The sequence below is a fragment of the Nelumbo lutea genome, chromosome 3 (assembly GCF_056320005.1).
Source record: "Nelumbo lutea isolate HS-2025 chromosome 3, American lotus-T2T, whole genome shotgun sequence".
Classification (NCBI taxonomy): Eukaryota; Viridiplantae; Streptophyta; class Magnoliopsida; order Proteales; family Nelumbonaceae; genus Nelumbo; species Nelumbo lutea.
Window position 1 is genome coordinate 12,721,675 of NC_142686.1, and position 14,723 is coordinate 12,736,397.

General features: G+C 38.2%; 1 protein-coding gene across 5 annotated transcripts; it reads right to left on the minus strand.

Annotated features, from left to right (window-relative positions):
- Window positions 1-538: 538 nt before the first annotated feature.
- Window positions 539-10,678, minus strand: EMB3131 (Pentatricopeptide repeat (PPR-like) superfamily protein). 5 transcript variants are annotated; one of them, XM_088980665.1, is made up of 7 exons: window positions 8,163-10,490; window positions 6,430-6,680; window positions 2,291-2,544; window positions 2,073-2,198; window positions 1,752-1,805; window positions 1,583-1,639; window positions 539-951 (listed from the first exon to the last, which is right to left on the minus strand). In XM_088980665.1, the coding sequence occupies exon 1, from the start codon at window positions 10,364-10,366 to the stop codon at window positions 8,165-8,167; it is 2,202 nt and encodes a 733-aa protein (XP_088836791.1). In that variant the 5' UTR covers window positions 10,367-10,490; the 3' UTR covers window positions 539-951; window positions 1,583-1,639; window positions 1,752-1,805; window positions 2,073-2,198; window positions 2,291-2,544; window positions 6,430-6,680; window positions 8,163-8,164. The 5 variants fall into 5 exon arrangements, with proteins under 5 accessions (XP_088836791.1, XP_088836793.1, XP_088836790.1 ...); XM_088980667.1 differs by having other exon boundaries at window positions 6,430-6,669; window positions 8,163-10,487; XM_088980664.1 differs by having other exon boundaries at window positions 1,752-2,198; window positions 8,163-10,678.
- Window positions 10,679-14,723: the final 4,045 nt, after the last annotated feature.

The following is a 14,723-nucleotide window of genomic DNA, read 5'->3' on the forward strand; positions in this document are numbered from 1 at the left end:
TCTTTCCATTCTATTCTTTTTGCCATCCAATTGTCGACATTGAGTTTTTTTTAGCCTTTGAGCCTCCAAGAATGAAGAATCTGACCAAGCCATCCACACTGAAGTGACAACTCCATGCTAAGGCTAAGCAAGGGAGTGGTGTTGAGGAAGAAATTTGAGGTAAAGGTAAATGACTACTAAAAGGAATCAAGTTGGATTGAATACTCACGCTGATCTTTTAATGCCAATTGGTCTCTTGGACAAGAAAGAAGACATGACTTTGAATTGGAGTAGAGACATGCGAGAATAGATGACCATGTTATGTACCCAAGTATTCGCCTGCAAATCGACTTTTTATTAGATTCCTGTTGGCAATAGACTCCAAAAGGGACAAGCAAGCTTCTTTCGTTCATTCTCTTTTCGTTTTTTGCTCTGGAGGGTAGTGGGGGAAAGAGAAAAGGGCGCCTCATGGGGGAGACATCGTCACAAAGCAAAAAAAAAGGAGGGTAAGAAAAGAAAAAAAAAAAGCAAAAGATGAGAGAGAGAGAGAGAACAGAGATTCCAAGAACAAGGTAAGGTAGAAACCAGTACAAAACGTCCTCGTATCAGTTATGGCTATAAAATTTTGCAACAAAGAACATAACAAAGTAGAAGCGGCCAAAAGGTTAGGTGTACGAAAGCCTACTTTTCCAGCATAGGCTGAGGCTCATATATATGCTTAAATTTACCATTTCATTACCCAGAAAGAGCTGCCTTTAAGCAAGCCAATTAGCCAAATGGATGAAATGACCCACAGAGACTTAGCCCAATTACTTGCTGCTGGGAAATGATTCCCAGCCAAAGTGTTGTTTGTCTATTTCCCTTTGTGAGTAATGATTCCCGCGACGTAGAATCACCCTTCGTCTACAACTTCATTGGATCGTCGCGCTCAATCCTCAGAAACAGCTAGTTTGTCCCTTAGATCTTCGGCTCCTGAATCAATGATAATGAAGAGAGTCAGCTCGTTTAGTGAGCTTCCTTCAGGCTTCAAACAACAAAGGAATCTTGCACTGAGCTCTGTCATTCATGGAAAAAATTTCGGTCCAAAACACACTACCATATGCGCCAAAATAAGCCCACTTTTAGAATAAAGGTTAAAAAATTGAATGGCTAATGGCTAATATTAGTTGTCAAAGGCACCAGAACAAGGTAGGCATATGGCAGATATTTTACTGTGGGATTGAACATCTGGCCAACCCAATGGGTCCCCAACCCGATAGACAGTCTGTATTGGTGGCCACTAGGGGTTTGGCATCATTCCTACCTATTTCTGTTTTTTGAGGAAATTCCTGTTCCGGAACAGGAATTCTATTTCTTGTTCTTGAGGAATAATTGACTTGTTTGGCAAAATCTTCCTGAGGAACGTATTTCTGTTCTATAAAAACATTGTTTGAATAGCTCTATTAATTTTTAAGATTAATTATAACGCCTAGAATGAAAATGATAGAAGGAAAAAATAGAGCAATACACAGAAGAACAAAAAAAAAAAAATCTAATGTCTAGCATAAACACATCATTAAAAAAACCAGGGCAATAGAAGAAAAATCAAGGTAACAGCACTTACCTGGATGGTTCTTGTTGCCAGATATTTAAGGAGATCGCTCTACTAGGTTTCTGATGCCTTCTCCATGCGTCAGTAGAAGAACCAGTGAAATAAAAAATTGAGATTGGATAAGATAAAGTACAACATAGAAAAAAAAAGCAAGCATTTTTGGGAGGAAGATGGGTGTTACCTGGGAATCTCGTCGCAGGAGAAGAAAGAGCTGAGAGGGTGTTGTGGTGAGACACTGAGACGTTTGCCAATGGATCAAGAAGGCAGAAGAGGAATTAGGGCTTTAGAAGGTCAAATGTCTATTTTATGGAAAAATCACCATAATATCCCTGTTAACACTTGAGCAAGTAGCCACACGTGTTCATTCAGGGAAATTCCCTACTTGACCCGTCTGGTGAACCATGTTCAAAATGGCATAGTAATTTTTACTAGAGAACACTGACAAAACCTTTGTTGCTAATGGAAAGTATTCTGCAGGGTCATTGATGGAAGTGGTCATTACCATCACCAGAGTTACGCTTCATCCCATTGTGGTGCATCAACCAATTATCAGGTGTTCCTTGTGTCTGAAAGAGAGAGATTAGGCTGCAGGAATCAAAGCATAGACCATGCTGGTAATGAACCGTCACTGCCACAGGAATAGAAAATCAGACCTCAAATTTTACTGGAGCAGAGCCACAAATGATGTTACCTTCTATTTATCCAAGGCATAGACATTACCATCTGAATTAAGCTTTTATCCCACTGTAGCGCATGAACCAATTATCAGGTGTTCCTTATGTCAGGAAGGGAAAGATAGGGCTGCAGGAATCCAAGCATAGACCACTATGCTAGTAATGAGCCAGCACTGCCACAAGCATACAGAATCACACTTTAAATTTGACTGAAACAGAGCCTGTAGTGATGATGCTACCTTCCATTTACCCAAGGCATACAGAATCAAACTTTAAATTGCCATCTGAAGGAGCACCATCCTGCATAAGCAACGCACAGATGAGTAAATAGAAGAGTTCAAATTCATGAAACTTGACTTTTTATGAAGTTATGAACCAAGTAGTTTATGGAATTCTGAATTAAAGATTTACATGGTTAAGGCAGTAGACCAACAGCAGCACAAATTTTAGAAAATTTCCTACCAGAGTATAAGGAGATAAAAGGAGTAGAAGAATCTGATCGGATCTATCTTGATATAGTTGATCAGTGACATGCCCTTCAAGTTACCCAACACTTGTGGAGAAGTTTTTGGTCAATTTATATTGAATCAATCAGTTGAAAGTAGATATGAATTTGCATTTTCTTGTAGACCATCATAGAATAATTTGTAGGTGGAACATTATTTTTGGTCTCCAAGCTTCCTTTACTCTCAAGTTGGCATTGATTAGAAGCCTCCAATTTTGAAACATATGCATTAAACAGGATTGATGATTCATGCTACCTCTTCTAGGTCCAAGTTCCAGAACTACAGAAGTAGGGGAGCAAGTCAGGCTGGGTTAAGTCGATTTGAGGTCAACCCTAGCCCAACTCGAAGTTTTGAACCCCAACCCAACTTTAAACCCAACCTAGTCAACCAGAACCCTAAGTCCTAACCCAGCCTACCCAACCCTAACCCTTAAACTTTTATGATCATAGACTGACCATATTTTTTTATTGGTATTTGTTTGTCTGATGTTGTAATTGGTTTTGTAGTATAAAAGTGAAAAAATGAATGTTTCAAATAATTATGGTCTATTATGAATTATAATAGATATTCCATTGAAAATCTAAAACAATGAAATTAGTAATAATAAAACATACACTTATTGAATGAAAACCACTAATGACAACTTGTCATTAGAGTTAAGGGCATAAGAATTAAGATAATTTCATAAATTGTATGCAACAGAACTATAATACATATGTACAATAACAATAATAGAGTTCGGTCCAGGTTGGTTTAGGGTTGAACCCTTGGGCGACATGACCCAACCTGAAATGAAGTTGGGTTGGCAAATTTCAATCCTAACCCCAACCCAATCCAACCTTCTCGGGTTGGTTCAATGTTTTAAAAGCACAAGGCACAAAAAAAATGCAAAGGGCATTTTGTGCCTGAGGTGCAAGACAAAGCATGTGCCTTTTTTAAGCAAGGTGCAAAATTAAAAAAAAAAAAAAAAAGAAGAAGAAGAAAATGCAAAAAAATAAAATAAATCAAAATAAATTAAGAAAATATTAAAAATGGTATTAATAAAAAAATTCAAGGATTAATTTTAAACTAAATGTTTTAAAAAGCCTATTAGCTCAAATTCAAATACATAAACATAAAATATAAAACATATCCAATGTGAAAATTGCAAAAATAAAATAAAAACTAACTTACAGAACATATTCAAGCATGTCAAACCTTTAATTTCTTCATTTATTTCTCAACTGCATTATTTCATATAGTTAATGTGATGCTACATTTTTCATTCCCAATTCTACAAGTCGCCTTTGCACCATACCCCTTGAGGCAAGTCCAAGTTAGGGCCTTACAATTCTTAATCCCTAAAAAATAATTTTATAATTTTAATTATCTTTTAAAATATCTTATATTAGATGAATGAATGAACAACATTGGAAAATAGGGAGTTCTTGGAGCTTAAAAACCACCAAAAAAGTGTAAAAAGTAAAATAGGTGCACACCTGGGCTGAGGCGAGCACAAGGTGCACAAAGTGCGCTCCTTTTGAAAGTGGTGCACTTGGGACCTAGGCGCGGCCTGTGTGCCTAGGTACACCTTTTAAAGCACTAGTTGGGTTAGTTGCAGCCCTATACGAAAGTTCTTTGCAACTGAAATATAAGCCAAAAAAAAAAAGAACCTCTACATAATTTTAGTGTCTTGAGGAAGTAGGGGGAAAAAAGGAAGCAAGACATTTCTGACACACATTACACTCATCTTCATTTGTCTTTTAACTCTACCCCAATCATTGGCTGGGTGGACCAAGGGACTAAACTTCATGAGCAGGCAGAGGTGTAAATCGGGCCATGCTGGGTCGGCACGGCACGGCATGGCCCGCCGTCAAGTCGGGTCGTGCTTCCCTCCCCCGAGATAAGTCGGAAGTCGGCCCAACACAACCCATGGCCCAAGCCCATTTGGGCCCATGCCATGTCGGGCCGTAGGCCTGAGCCGAGTGGGCTACAAGCCATGCCATGGGCCTAAGTCGTGTCGAGCTAGGCTACGAGCCATGCTGGGTCTAGGTTGAACTGGGCCAAAAAGGCCTAGATTTTTTTTTTTTTGCCAACTTTCCTTTGGGCTTTGCCGCTTTGGGAACAAATTGAAAAAATAAAAAATCTAACAAAGAAATGAAAAAAAAGTATTAACCAAAATACAAAATGGATAACAAATTGGAAAAACATAGGAATTTTATTTCATTTGAAATATAAAAAAAAAATTACAAATTGAAAAGAAAAAGTTACATTGTTGAAAAGATAACAAATAATTTAAATAAAATTGAAAAAAAAAATAACGCCATATCCTTGATGTTAATCATCTGCTTCATCAAGTGTAATAGTGTCATGCCCTTCTTTGTCTTGCAATTTATCCTCAGCATCCAACAAATCTTTAAAGTAGATGTCTTTTTCTTGTTTCTCATAGAAGAGCAAATGTTTGGCCAAGTAGCCAGTACCACCCTTGATACTAAAGCTAAAGTCAATCTTACATTTTTGGCAAACGACTATTTTCCCCTTCCCCTCAACCTCCCCTATTTTAAATATTTTCCAAATCAGGCTAGTGAACTTACCATTGGGGAATTGGTTTCGGGAGGAGGATCCGACCATTATTTTTAATTCTAAAAAAATAAGAATCAATTTAATTGCACTTACCAGGATGGTCAGATTACCAATTCAGAATCTCAACTTGATTTCAACAGTTGAAGCCTCTCAAAGCCTCCTAAATGGCTAAATTGCGAAGTGCCTAACTGCCTAAGTGTATGACAGCATGAAATTGTATGAGAATTGAGATGAGAGAGTACAAGAATTGAGAAGAGAATTGCTGAATTGGTATGATGAGAATGGTGGACTGGTGCGGAGGATAGGGTTATTTATAGGAATTGAAAATAATTCAATTGCCCAAAATACCCTAAAAACCAGTCGTTTTTTAGTTGTTGGGAGGGGTATTTGATCATTATAAAGTCATTTATCACTACCTAGATACCCCTCTAAACTAGTTATATAGTTGCTAGGGGGCATTATTGTCATTTTATCTCCCTAGGCCCCCAATGCCAAAATATATAAATACCCCCCCTATATAGTTGTTTATAGTTGTTGGGGCCATTTCTGTAAAAACACCCCCCAAAAAAGTTGAAATTAGTCATTGGGGGCCTCTCCAAGACTCCAACCGTCCAATAGCTAGTTCCTTGGGCAGGCCATGCTCAGCCCACTACAGGTCGGGCCAGGCCATGCTAGCTCGTGTGCATAGTCAGGCCACGAGCAGCACAACCCACATTGTCATGTCGTGCCGATCCGGCCCGTGGACCTGAAACCCCAAGCCCAACACAACCCATACAATTGTATTGTGCCCCAACACAGCCCGTGAACCATGATGCTGAGCCGGGTCGGGCCGACTCAGAATCATGTCGGGCCACGGGCAGCACAACCCGATTTACACCTCTAAGCAGGCAGACCATAACATGCCATTCTATTCCATCAAAACTCCATTCTTTGGCAAGGCATCTTCACCTGGGATGACTCTCTTAATACATGATACACCTAACCACTTCAAAGTTGATTCATCTCATGTACCATTGTTTTTTTTTCTCAATTTAATATAATCATAATTACATTCAAAAGAAAACAATTTGCTAAAAAGAAGTTACAGGAAACTAAATTTGACAAAGAGAAGAGATACCTGGCCATTATCTTCAACTTCACAAGATTGTACTACCCCTTGGGTTCAGCTTGGGAGTTAAAAACAAAGAACTTCAATCTTGGCAACTTCTTGTCATTGATAAGCAACTCATCATGCACTATAAATTTGTGTTTCAGTTAGAAGGCTGCATTTTCTTATACATGCAAATACCATCCCCGCTTCCTCCATAATACCATGCTTGCACATGGCGGAGATGATTGCATAATGCATAGCATCATTCTGTACATAACCTGCTTCATCAGTAATGTTGTTCAGCCTTCTAAAACAATAGAGGATACAGCAAATCAATTTCAGGAGAGATTTGAACATCCTGAAGCAAGTAGAACATATGAAAGTGGAAGTAGAATTTGCTGCACCCAGATTTGGACATTTACATTTTTTTTTGATAAATGAGTAAGATTTTATTAATCCAGCAAATAAAAGTTACAGGCAGCCCAGGGAAAGGCACGAGATGCGACCTTTCCTTTAAAACCGGTTACAAAATTATAAGTTCAAATAAAATTACAAAGAAGCCCAAAATAAAGTAACCCGATAAACCTGCCATTTTGCAAGCAAGTCAGCCATTGAGTTTGCTGATCTGCCTACCCACTGAACTCTAATTGTCATATTCCTTGTTAGCTATTTAACCTTTCTGAGGAGATCTCTATAGCCCCAAATCAAGGAATCTGGTTCCTGCAACCAACCCACTATCACTTGGGAGTCTCATTCAATAAGCAGATGCTCTATTCCTAGCTGGTATGCAAGCTGGATTCCTTGTACAGCAGCAAGTAATTCAGCCCTTAAAGAGTCTCCCACACCTGCAGGACCTAAATGCAAAGATATAATACTACTATCTTTATTTCTCAGTACTCCTATACCCGAAGTTCCAGGGTTACCTCAGCTACTCCCATCAAAGTTCAGCTTAATAAACTCCTCCCCAAGTGGCATCCATTCTACAATTTTTAAATTCATGATTACTATTTTTGTGTGTGTTTTAAAATGAGATGTCATTTTTCTTTAGTGAGTTTCCTATTTTTTAGACAGCCTGTAATTAGTTGTTTCCTATTTTGTTTAATAAACTATTAGTTCGAGTCAAGTATTATTTTGTTGAGTTTTATGTTCTCAATTTCTGATTTTTGGGTTTCTATTTTCTAGTTTCTTTTCATCTGGGTTTCTAACTTTTTTTAGTTTCTATTTTCTGAGTTTCTTCTGGGTTTTTAACTTTTGATGAGAAATACAAGTATTTCATTATTCTTCTCTCTAGCTTTGATCTTTAAAAGGTAACCTGCCAAAGATCTTTCAATCTTTGACCTGGTTCCAGAAAGACATATCAGACCTTGAGTTCATCCACTAACCCAAGACTGAACAGTGTTTGGAGACTAAACAAAATATAAGGGCAGCCCAGCGCACAAGGATCCTACCAATGCAGGGCTGGGGAGGGATAGATGTACGCAGCATTACTCCTGCACATACAGAGAGTCTGTTTCCAAGGTTTGGAGACTAAACAAAATGATGATTTAAAGAAAAAAAAGTGAAGTAGCATCACCTTAATTACAGGCATGTGATCTTCCATTCCAACATCTTAAAGAAGGTTGATTATTGATGTTATGAAGTTCGAAATTTGATTTGCATTTACCTTCAACTAAGAAAGATTCTATAACCCTTTTGATTTCAACTTTTACTCCAAAACACAGATTTCAGCATAAAAAAGGTTGATGCTATGAAGTATTTACCTTCAACTCAGCAAGATTCTACAACCTTTTGATTTCAACTTTGACTCCAAACCGAAAAACTTCAATCCTGATAGCACCAACCCTGCTGTCTTCTTTTTCATGTGATCAATAAGGAACTCATCATAAACTATCATATTTGCTTCTGTTAGAAGGCTGCGATCCTTCATACTTGAAAACACCTTCCTTGCTTCCTCCAATGTCCCATGTTTGCACATGCCAGAAATAATAGCAGAATATATGACATCATCCAGTGGACATGCCTCTTGTATCATCTCATCTATTACTTCAATCACCTTCTGAGCATCACCTGACTTGCAAGCATGAAGAATGGTAAGAGAGTACTTAAATTCCATTGGCCCACTGGCCACATTGCCTAAGCAGTCACGAACTAATATAAGAGCTGCATCAATCTCTCCAATCCTGCTGAGCCCTTTGACAAGAGAACGATAGGCAGAAATAGTGGGAACCCAAGACATCTCTTTTATCCCATTATAACACAGACACGCTTCTTTGATATTCCCAATATCCACAAAACATGGAATTGCATTACTGTATGTAAATAAATCAGGTTTGAAATCTGAATTATTCATCTCATTAAAGAGGGACAATGCTCCTTTTACCTCACCAATTTTGTAGAGGGATCCTATGAGGATATTGTAAATTGAAACACTACAATATCCATTTGCTTTCAAGTGCTCAAACACTTCCAAAGCTTTCATTTCCCTATCCCCCTTTGCAATCATGAATGAGAAGAACTTGGAGAGATCATCACTGACAGGAACTCCCAACATTTGCATCTGTTCAAGTAATCTGTAGAAAACATCCATTCTGCTCTGCTCCGCATATGATGCCAAAATGGGATTTATGGTGGTAAAGTCAGGACCAAGACCCTCCTGAACTGTGATTTTGAAAAGTTTAAAAGCCTTATTGACTTGGTTTGCATTACAAAGACCTTCAATCAGAGAATTGTATATTGACAGATCAGCCCTGTACCCAGACTGAATTAGATCCTTGAGCAGATCACAAGCTGATCCAACCTTACCATCCACAACAAATGCTTCAATTAAGGCACCATAAACAGCTCTGTCTATCAAATACCCCTTCCCTCTCATCTCCTTAAAGAGATCATAGCCTTTATCAACAGCATTTCCCTTGCACAAAGCCACAACTAAAGTAGTATAAGCCATAGCATCGGGCTCAACACCATCCTTTTGCATTTCCTCCCAAATCCTCAAACATGCATCCAAATTTCCCTCCGAAACCAACACCCTAATCATCGCTGTGTATGCAAAAATGTCCGGCTTGCACAAATTCGCCTTCATTCGATTCAAAAGCTCCAAAGCTTCATTGATCCTTCCAGATTTACACAAGCCTTTGATGATAACCATGAATGTAACACTATCTTCCACTAACCCATCCTCTTTAAAGTCATCGTAGACAGACAGTGCCAAATCCAAGTGGTTCGTTTTGACAAGGGCATCCATGATCCTATTGTAAAGGAAAACTCTAGGTTTCACCCCAAATTTCTTCATCTTTTCATAGACAAAGTAAACCCGAAGGCCTCGACCAGCATCAGAATGCATTCTAATTAAAATTTCAAATTGCTTCTCAGTGGGTTGCTTCCCTTGCATGTTCATGAGCTCGGGAACCTGATCGGCTGCTCGAAATTGGTTCGTGCGATTCAAGCAATAAGCAAATGCATTATAAGAAGAGAAATTGTGTCGATAACCCTTCTGCTTACCTGCCCAATGGAAGAACTTGGACGAGATCTTTGGATCAGTCTGGACCTTGAGAACTTCGGCAACGAGATTCGGTGTGACTCGGCGGAGCTTATTGAGGTCGGCAATGACCGCAGGGCCCCAGTTTTTGTACTTGCGGAAGGAATCACATATGTATCGAGCAATCGGAGAGAGGGTTCGAGCGACTGAAAAGAAATTCTCGGATGAAGGTTTTATTGGTGAAGATGTAAGGGTTTGTGGGGAAGTGGGATCCCACTTTTGCAGATCGAAAGTGGTGGAAGAGGTAGAGCTGGGTTGACGTTTAGAGTTTAGGGTTTCGAATTGATTGGGGTTTAGGGTTTTGCGGTTGGAGAAGAGGCCACCACGAACGGTGGGCCGGTTCTGAGAAGGTTTGCGGTAACCATAGAAGAAGTAGAGTTTGTTGGTGTTGGTATTGGGGGTGGGAAGTCGGGACTGAGGGGACATTTTGGGATTTACTTACTGTCACGATTCCTCTTAACTTTCATCACTTGTTTTCACGTCTCAGTTCTTGGTTCCCGCCCTCGCTCTGCAACGAGCTTACGAGAGTCCAGATGACACCGAAAGCGGCATTCTAGTAAAAACTAGCTTGCTGCAACTCTTAGATGCTTCGCCCTATAGACATAAGTGGGACCCATTTCAGATTACGTGCCTGCCCCAGTTCACATTTACGCCCTCTCCACATGCACATTCCCAATACACGGTTGGAACGTGTCGTAAAGCGTCCGTGGGGGCGCAGATGTGATCTCGCCCTACCCAATGTGTTCAGGTAAATATTTGATATAACATTTGCGTCCTACGCAGCACGCCTCACAGGCGCCCCACATGCACATCGCAGCGTGCACGGATGTGCTGTGGCGCACCCCATGTGAACTCTAAATATGTGGATTTGACTTTCCAAAAATAGCATTGACAAGTTTTTTTATTTTTATTTATTTTAAATGATTAAATATGTGCGCAATATATTAAATATGTGCATATATGTATATGTCGAATATATATTTAAAATTTTAGAATATGCATAAATAAACTTTTTTCCATATTTTTATCCTTGCTTTTAAAATCTGTTTTGTTCATCAATTTGACACTTAGAAACACCCCTTGCATTTATGTGAGTATGTGTTTACAAAGACAGCCTCTTCTGCATTAATTTGTTTGGTTGCATGTAAAATGCAGGGAAAAAGAAATTCATTATCATCTGAGTCTTATCAAGTATATGGGGTTGTATATATATATATATATATATATATATATATATATATTCTCTTTTTTAAAAAGCCCAAAGGCAATTCATCTCACATTTTGTTGAGTGTACATGATGGCATCTCTCCAAAGGGGTTATTTGCCAATGTATATGATTTTAGTTAAAAAAAAACACTAGTCACATCGGCCAGTTGTATTTTATTTTTCAAAAGTAAAATCAATCATGTTGCCAAACACCATCTAAAGCTGAATTTGTTTGTGGTGAAATACGGATTGGTGTTATTAATCATTTCAATCCGGTTTTTATCGGCGTTTAGATGGAATGTAGTTAAACAACAAAAATCGTTGCAAAACTTCACTCATGTCGAGTTTTACATCGATGTAAATACAACGTTGATAAAAAACGATGTAAATATTTACATTGGTAATCCCATTTTCCATTTACAACAGTCCAAAAATTTAAACCGATCGGTGAACATCTCCATTAATGTAATTTTATTTTTACACTCCATTAAAAGCAGCCTAAATAACAATCTAGGAAGTCAGTATTCCTTCCCATTTTTATCTGCTACTTTCCAAACATAGGTTAATTTCATGTATTGCAGTAGACATTGTTTCTCAACCATTCAGGTTTCTTTCTTCAACTTTACCAGAACATTGGGAAAATTAGGAAATATGAAACGTGCTTTTGATTGAAGCTTTGTTTGGTTACTTATAAAATGAAGAGAAATCAGCAATTTCCATGAAAACTGTTATTTATGGTTTTTGATTACATGTAAAGTAGTGGCTATGAAAATTTAACATTTCCCAAAAAGTAGAGTGTTATTATTTCTGATATTTGTAAGAAATTTTCTTTTCTGAATAGTGGTTTATTCTCTTGATTCATGTCTTGCAACATGCATACTTTCAACCTGTCAAACCATTCGAGTTTATTTTTTCTAGTTAAAGTAAAACAAATTATCTGGAAAAATATGGATTGTAATTATTTTTCCTATTAATTGTTCGATGTAGTCGTTCAATTTTCTTTCATTTTAAATGCAACCAAATGTGGAAGTCATTTTTAGGGAAATCGCTCCATTTTTCCTTCATTGATGGATCTAAAAAGCCATTATACGCAAACTCAAGCTATGTGCCCATCTATAAGATTAACATTTTAATCCGTTCACTTGTATCTCAAAATTTATCACATTTTTTGTTGAGCATTCATGTCTAAACTGACAGTATTGAATTCGGATTTTCTCCTCATAGAATGCATCCCACACCAACCTCACAATATGCAACATATTGAGTTATTCAGGTTAGGTACGCTTGAATTTGGTTGGGTTTAGTTTGGACTGATTTGAGTTATTCAAGCCCACAACCACAGCCAATATCACGGAGGTGAAGCCATAATTTCAGGCCGAGCCCACCTTGAAGTCTGAAATTTCAAGTCCAATCAAAATTTCAGCTTGTTCTGGGCCTTCTGGCCAAGTTACGACCTAAAAAAAAGGCAAAATTTCGTCTGCATGGGCTCGGGTTAGGATTTAGGCCCAGTAAAGATTTTAAAATTTCCAATGCAACTCGGTCCAAGTTGCACCCATGCATGCGAACCCACTATACTGGATTTAGGTCCGTACTAGACCTGGTCGAAGTGGATGACCCAATTAATCACCATCTGATCGTTTTTTATCAATATATAATCGTCAGATCATTGAAACAGACCCCTAATTGATTTACAAACAGCATGCCGTATTCGTCCTTAGTTAAGTGGACTCATTTTTGGAATCTAAAAAAGTAAAAAGTGCACCGACATGATTTTGTTTCGGATAAATTGCTGAAACTTCTCCATAAGTTGGATAATTGCAATCATCTTTTTCGAACTTTACACCCCCTTTATTACAATCTTATAAAATAGAGACATGAAAGTATCTAAAATATTCATGCAATTACTATTTTTTAAATTTTCTTTTTCATATGAATTTTTAGCACAAATCCTTTTAATTTCATTTCTGAAATTGATTTATTTTTTTAATTTATCTGTCACGTCAATACGCTTAAAAGTAAAAATGCAACTTTAAATTCTCTTTTTTATTATTTATAAAGTTCATATTGGCTTTCTTCTATAGAAACCAACCTCAATATTAACTGCATGGATACTTAACAAAAAAATATATTAATTGCATGAATATTTTAGATATTTGCATACTATTGTTAATAGATATATTCATGGGTTGGATTTGTACTAGCTATTAATGTAATATATTAAGGCCCGAGCCCAAGCCCAGCCTGACCAACGGGCATATATCTTAAGCTCGAGCCTAGTCCTCATAAAAAACCGAGACCCGAGGCCCGACATTATAGTTGCAGATCTGAGTTCACAGTAAGGTTGGCGAATTGGGGAGAGAGAGAGAGAGTAGATGTCGTCGATCTGAGTTCACCGCAAGGATGACGATTTTCTGAATTGCTAACACTTCAAATCTGAGTTCACCATTGCACTGTAGATGCTATCAACTTGTTGGGACTTGGGAGTGTTTGGAGTAGAGCATAACTCGAAGAAATGGATACTTAACAAAAAAAATATATTAATTGCATGAATATTTTGGATATTTGCATGCCTATTGTTAATAGATCTATTCATGGGTCGGATTTGTACTAGCTATTAATGTAATATATTAAGACCCGAGCCCAAGCCCAGCCTGACCAACGGGCATATATCTTAAGCTCGAGCCCAGTCCTCGTAAAGGACCGAGACCCGAGGTCCAACATTATAGTTGCAGATCTGAGTTCACAGTAGGATTGGCGAATTGAGGAGAGAGAGAGAGAGAGAGTAAATGTCGTCGATCTGAGTTCACCGCAACGATGACGATTTTCTGAATTGCTAACACTTCAAATCTGAGTTCACCATTGCACTGTAGATGCTATCAACTTGTTGGGACTTGGGAGTGTTTGGAGTAGAGCATAACTCGAAGAAATGAGGACTGGATTTGAGCATAGCTCGAAGAAATGCGGACACTGTCACGCTGCTGAGAGATAGTCAAGGACAGAGCTCAAAGAGATGTCATCACCTCGCCAGTCACCGGATCACTGCTTGAGTGTAGATTGTAGAAGCACTACCGTCGTCGTTGTGAAGGGATTAAGTCTTCAAACTTCAAACAAAACAAGGGTGAGTTTGAATGAACATTTGGGTTAGGGTTAGAAATATTGAATTTTTAATAATATATTATTAATATTTTTATATATTGTTGGGCCGGGCGTTTTTTTGTGAAATCCTGAGCCTGATCCGAAATCAGGTTAGGCTTAGATAATAAGGCCCAAGCCCGAGCCTAAAGGCATAATAATATGTCCAAGCCCGACCACAGTTAGGCTGGGCTATCGGGCTACTCGACCCATGAATAAGTCTAATTGTCAATAAATTCTAACAAAATAGACTAATTTGAAATTATGCCCCAAAGTTCAAAAAAGATGATTGTCATTACCAAATTTCAAGGGAGGTTTCAACAATTTACCTTTTTTTGAGGGGGTGGCAGGGCGGGGGGGCATTTGTTATACAAACATGAATACTAATATCCCCTTACTCATTAGCAAACGCAAACCCCTAATTGTAAAGGGAAAAAGGGAATCG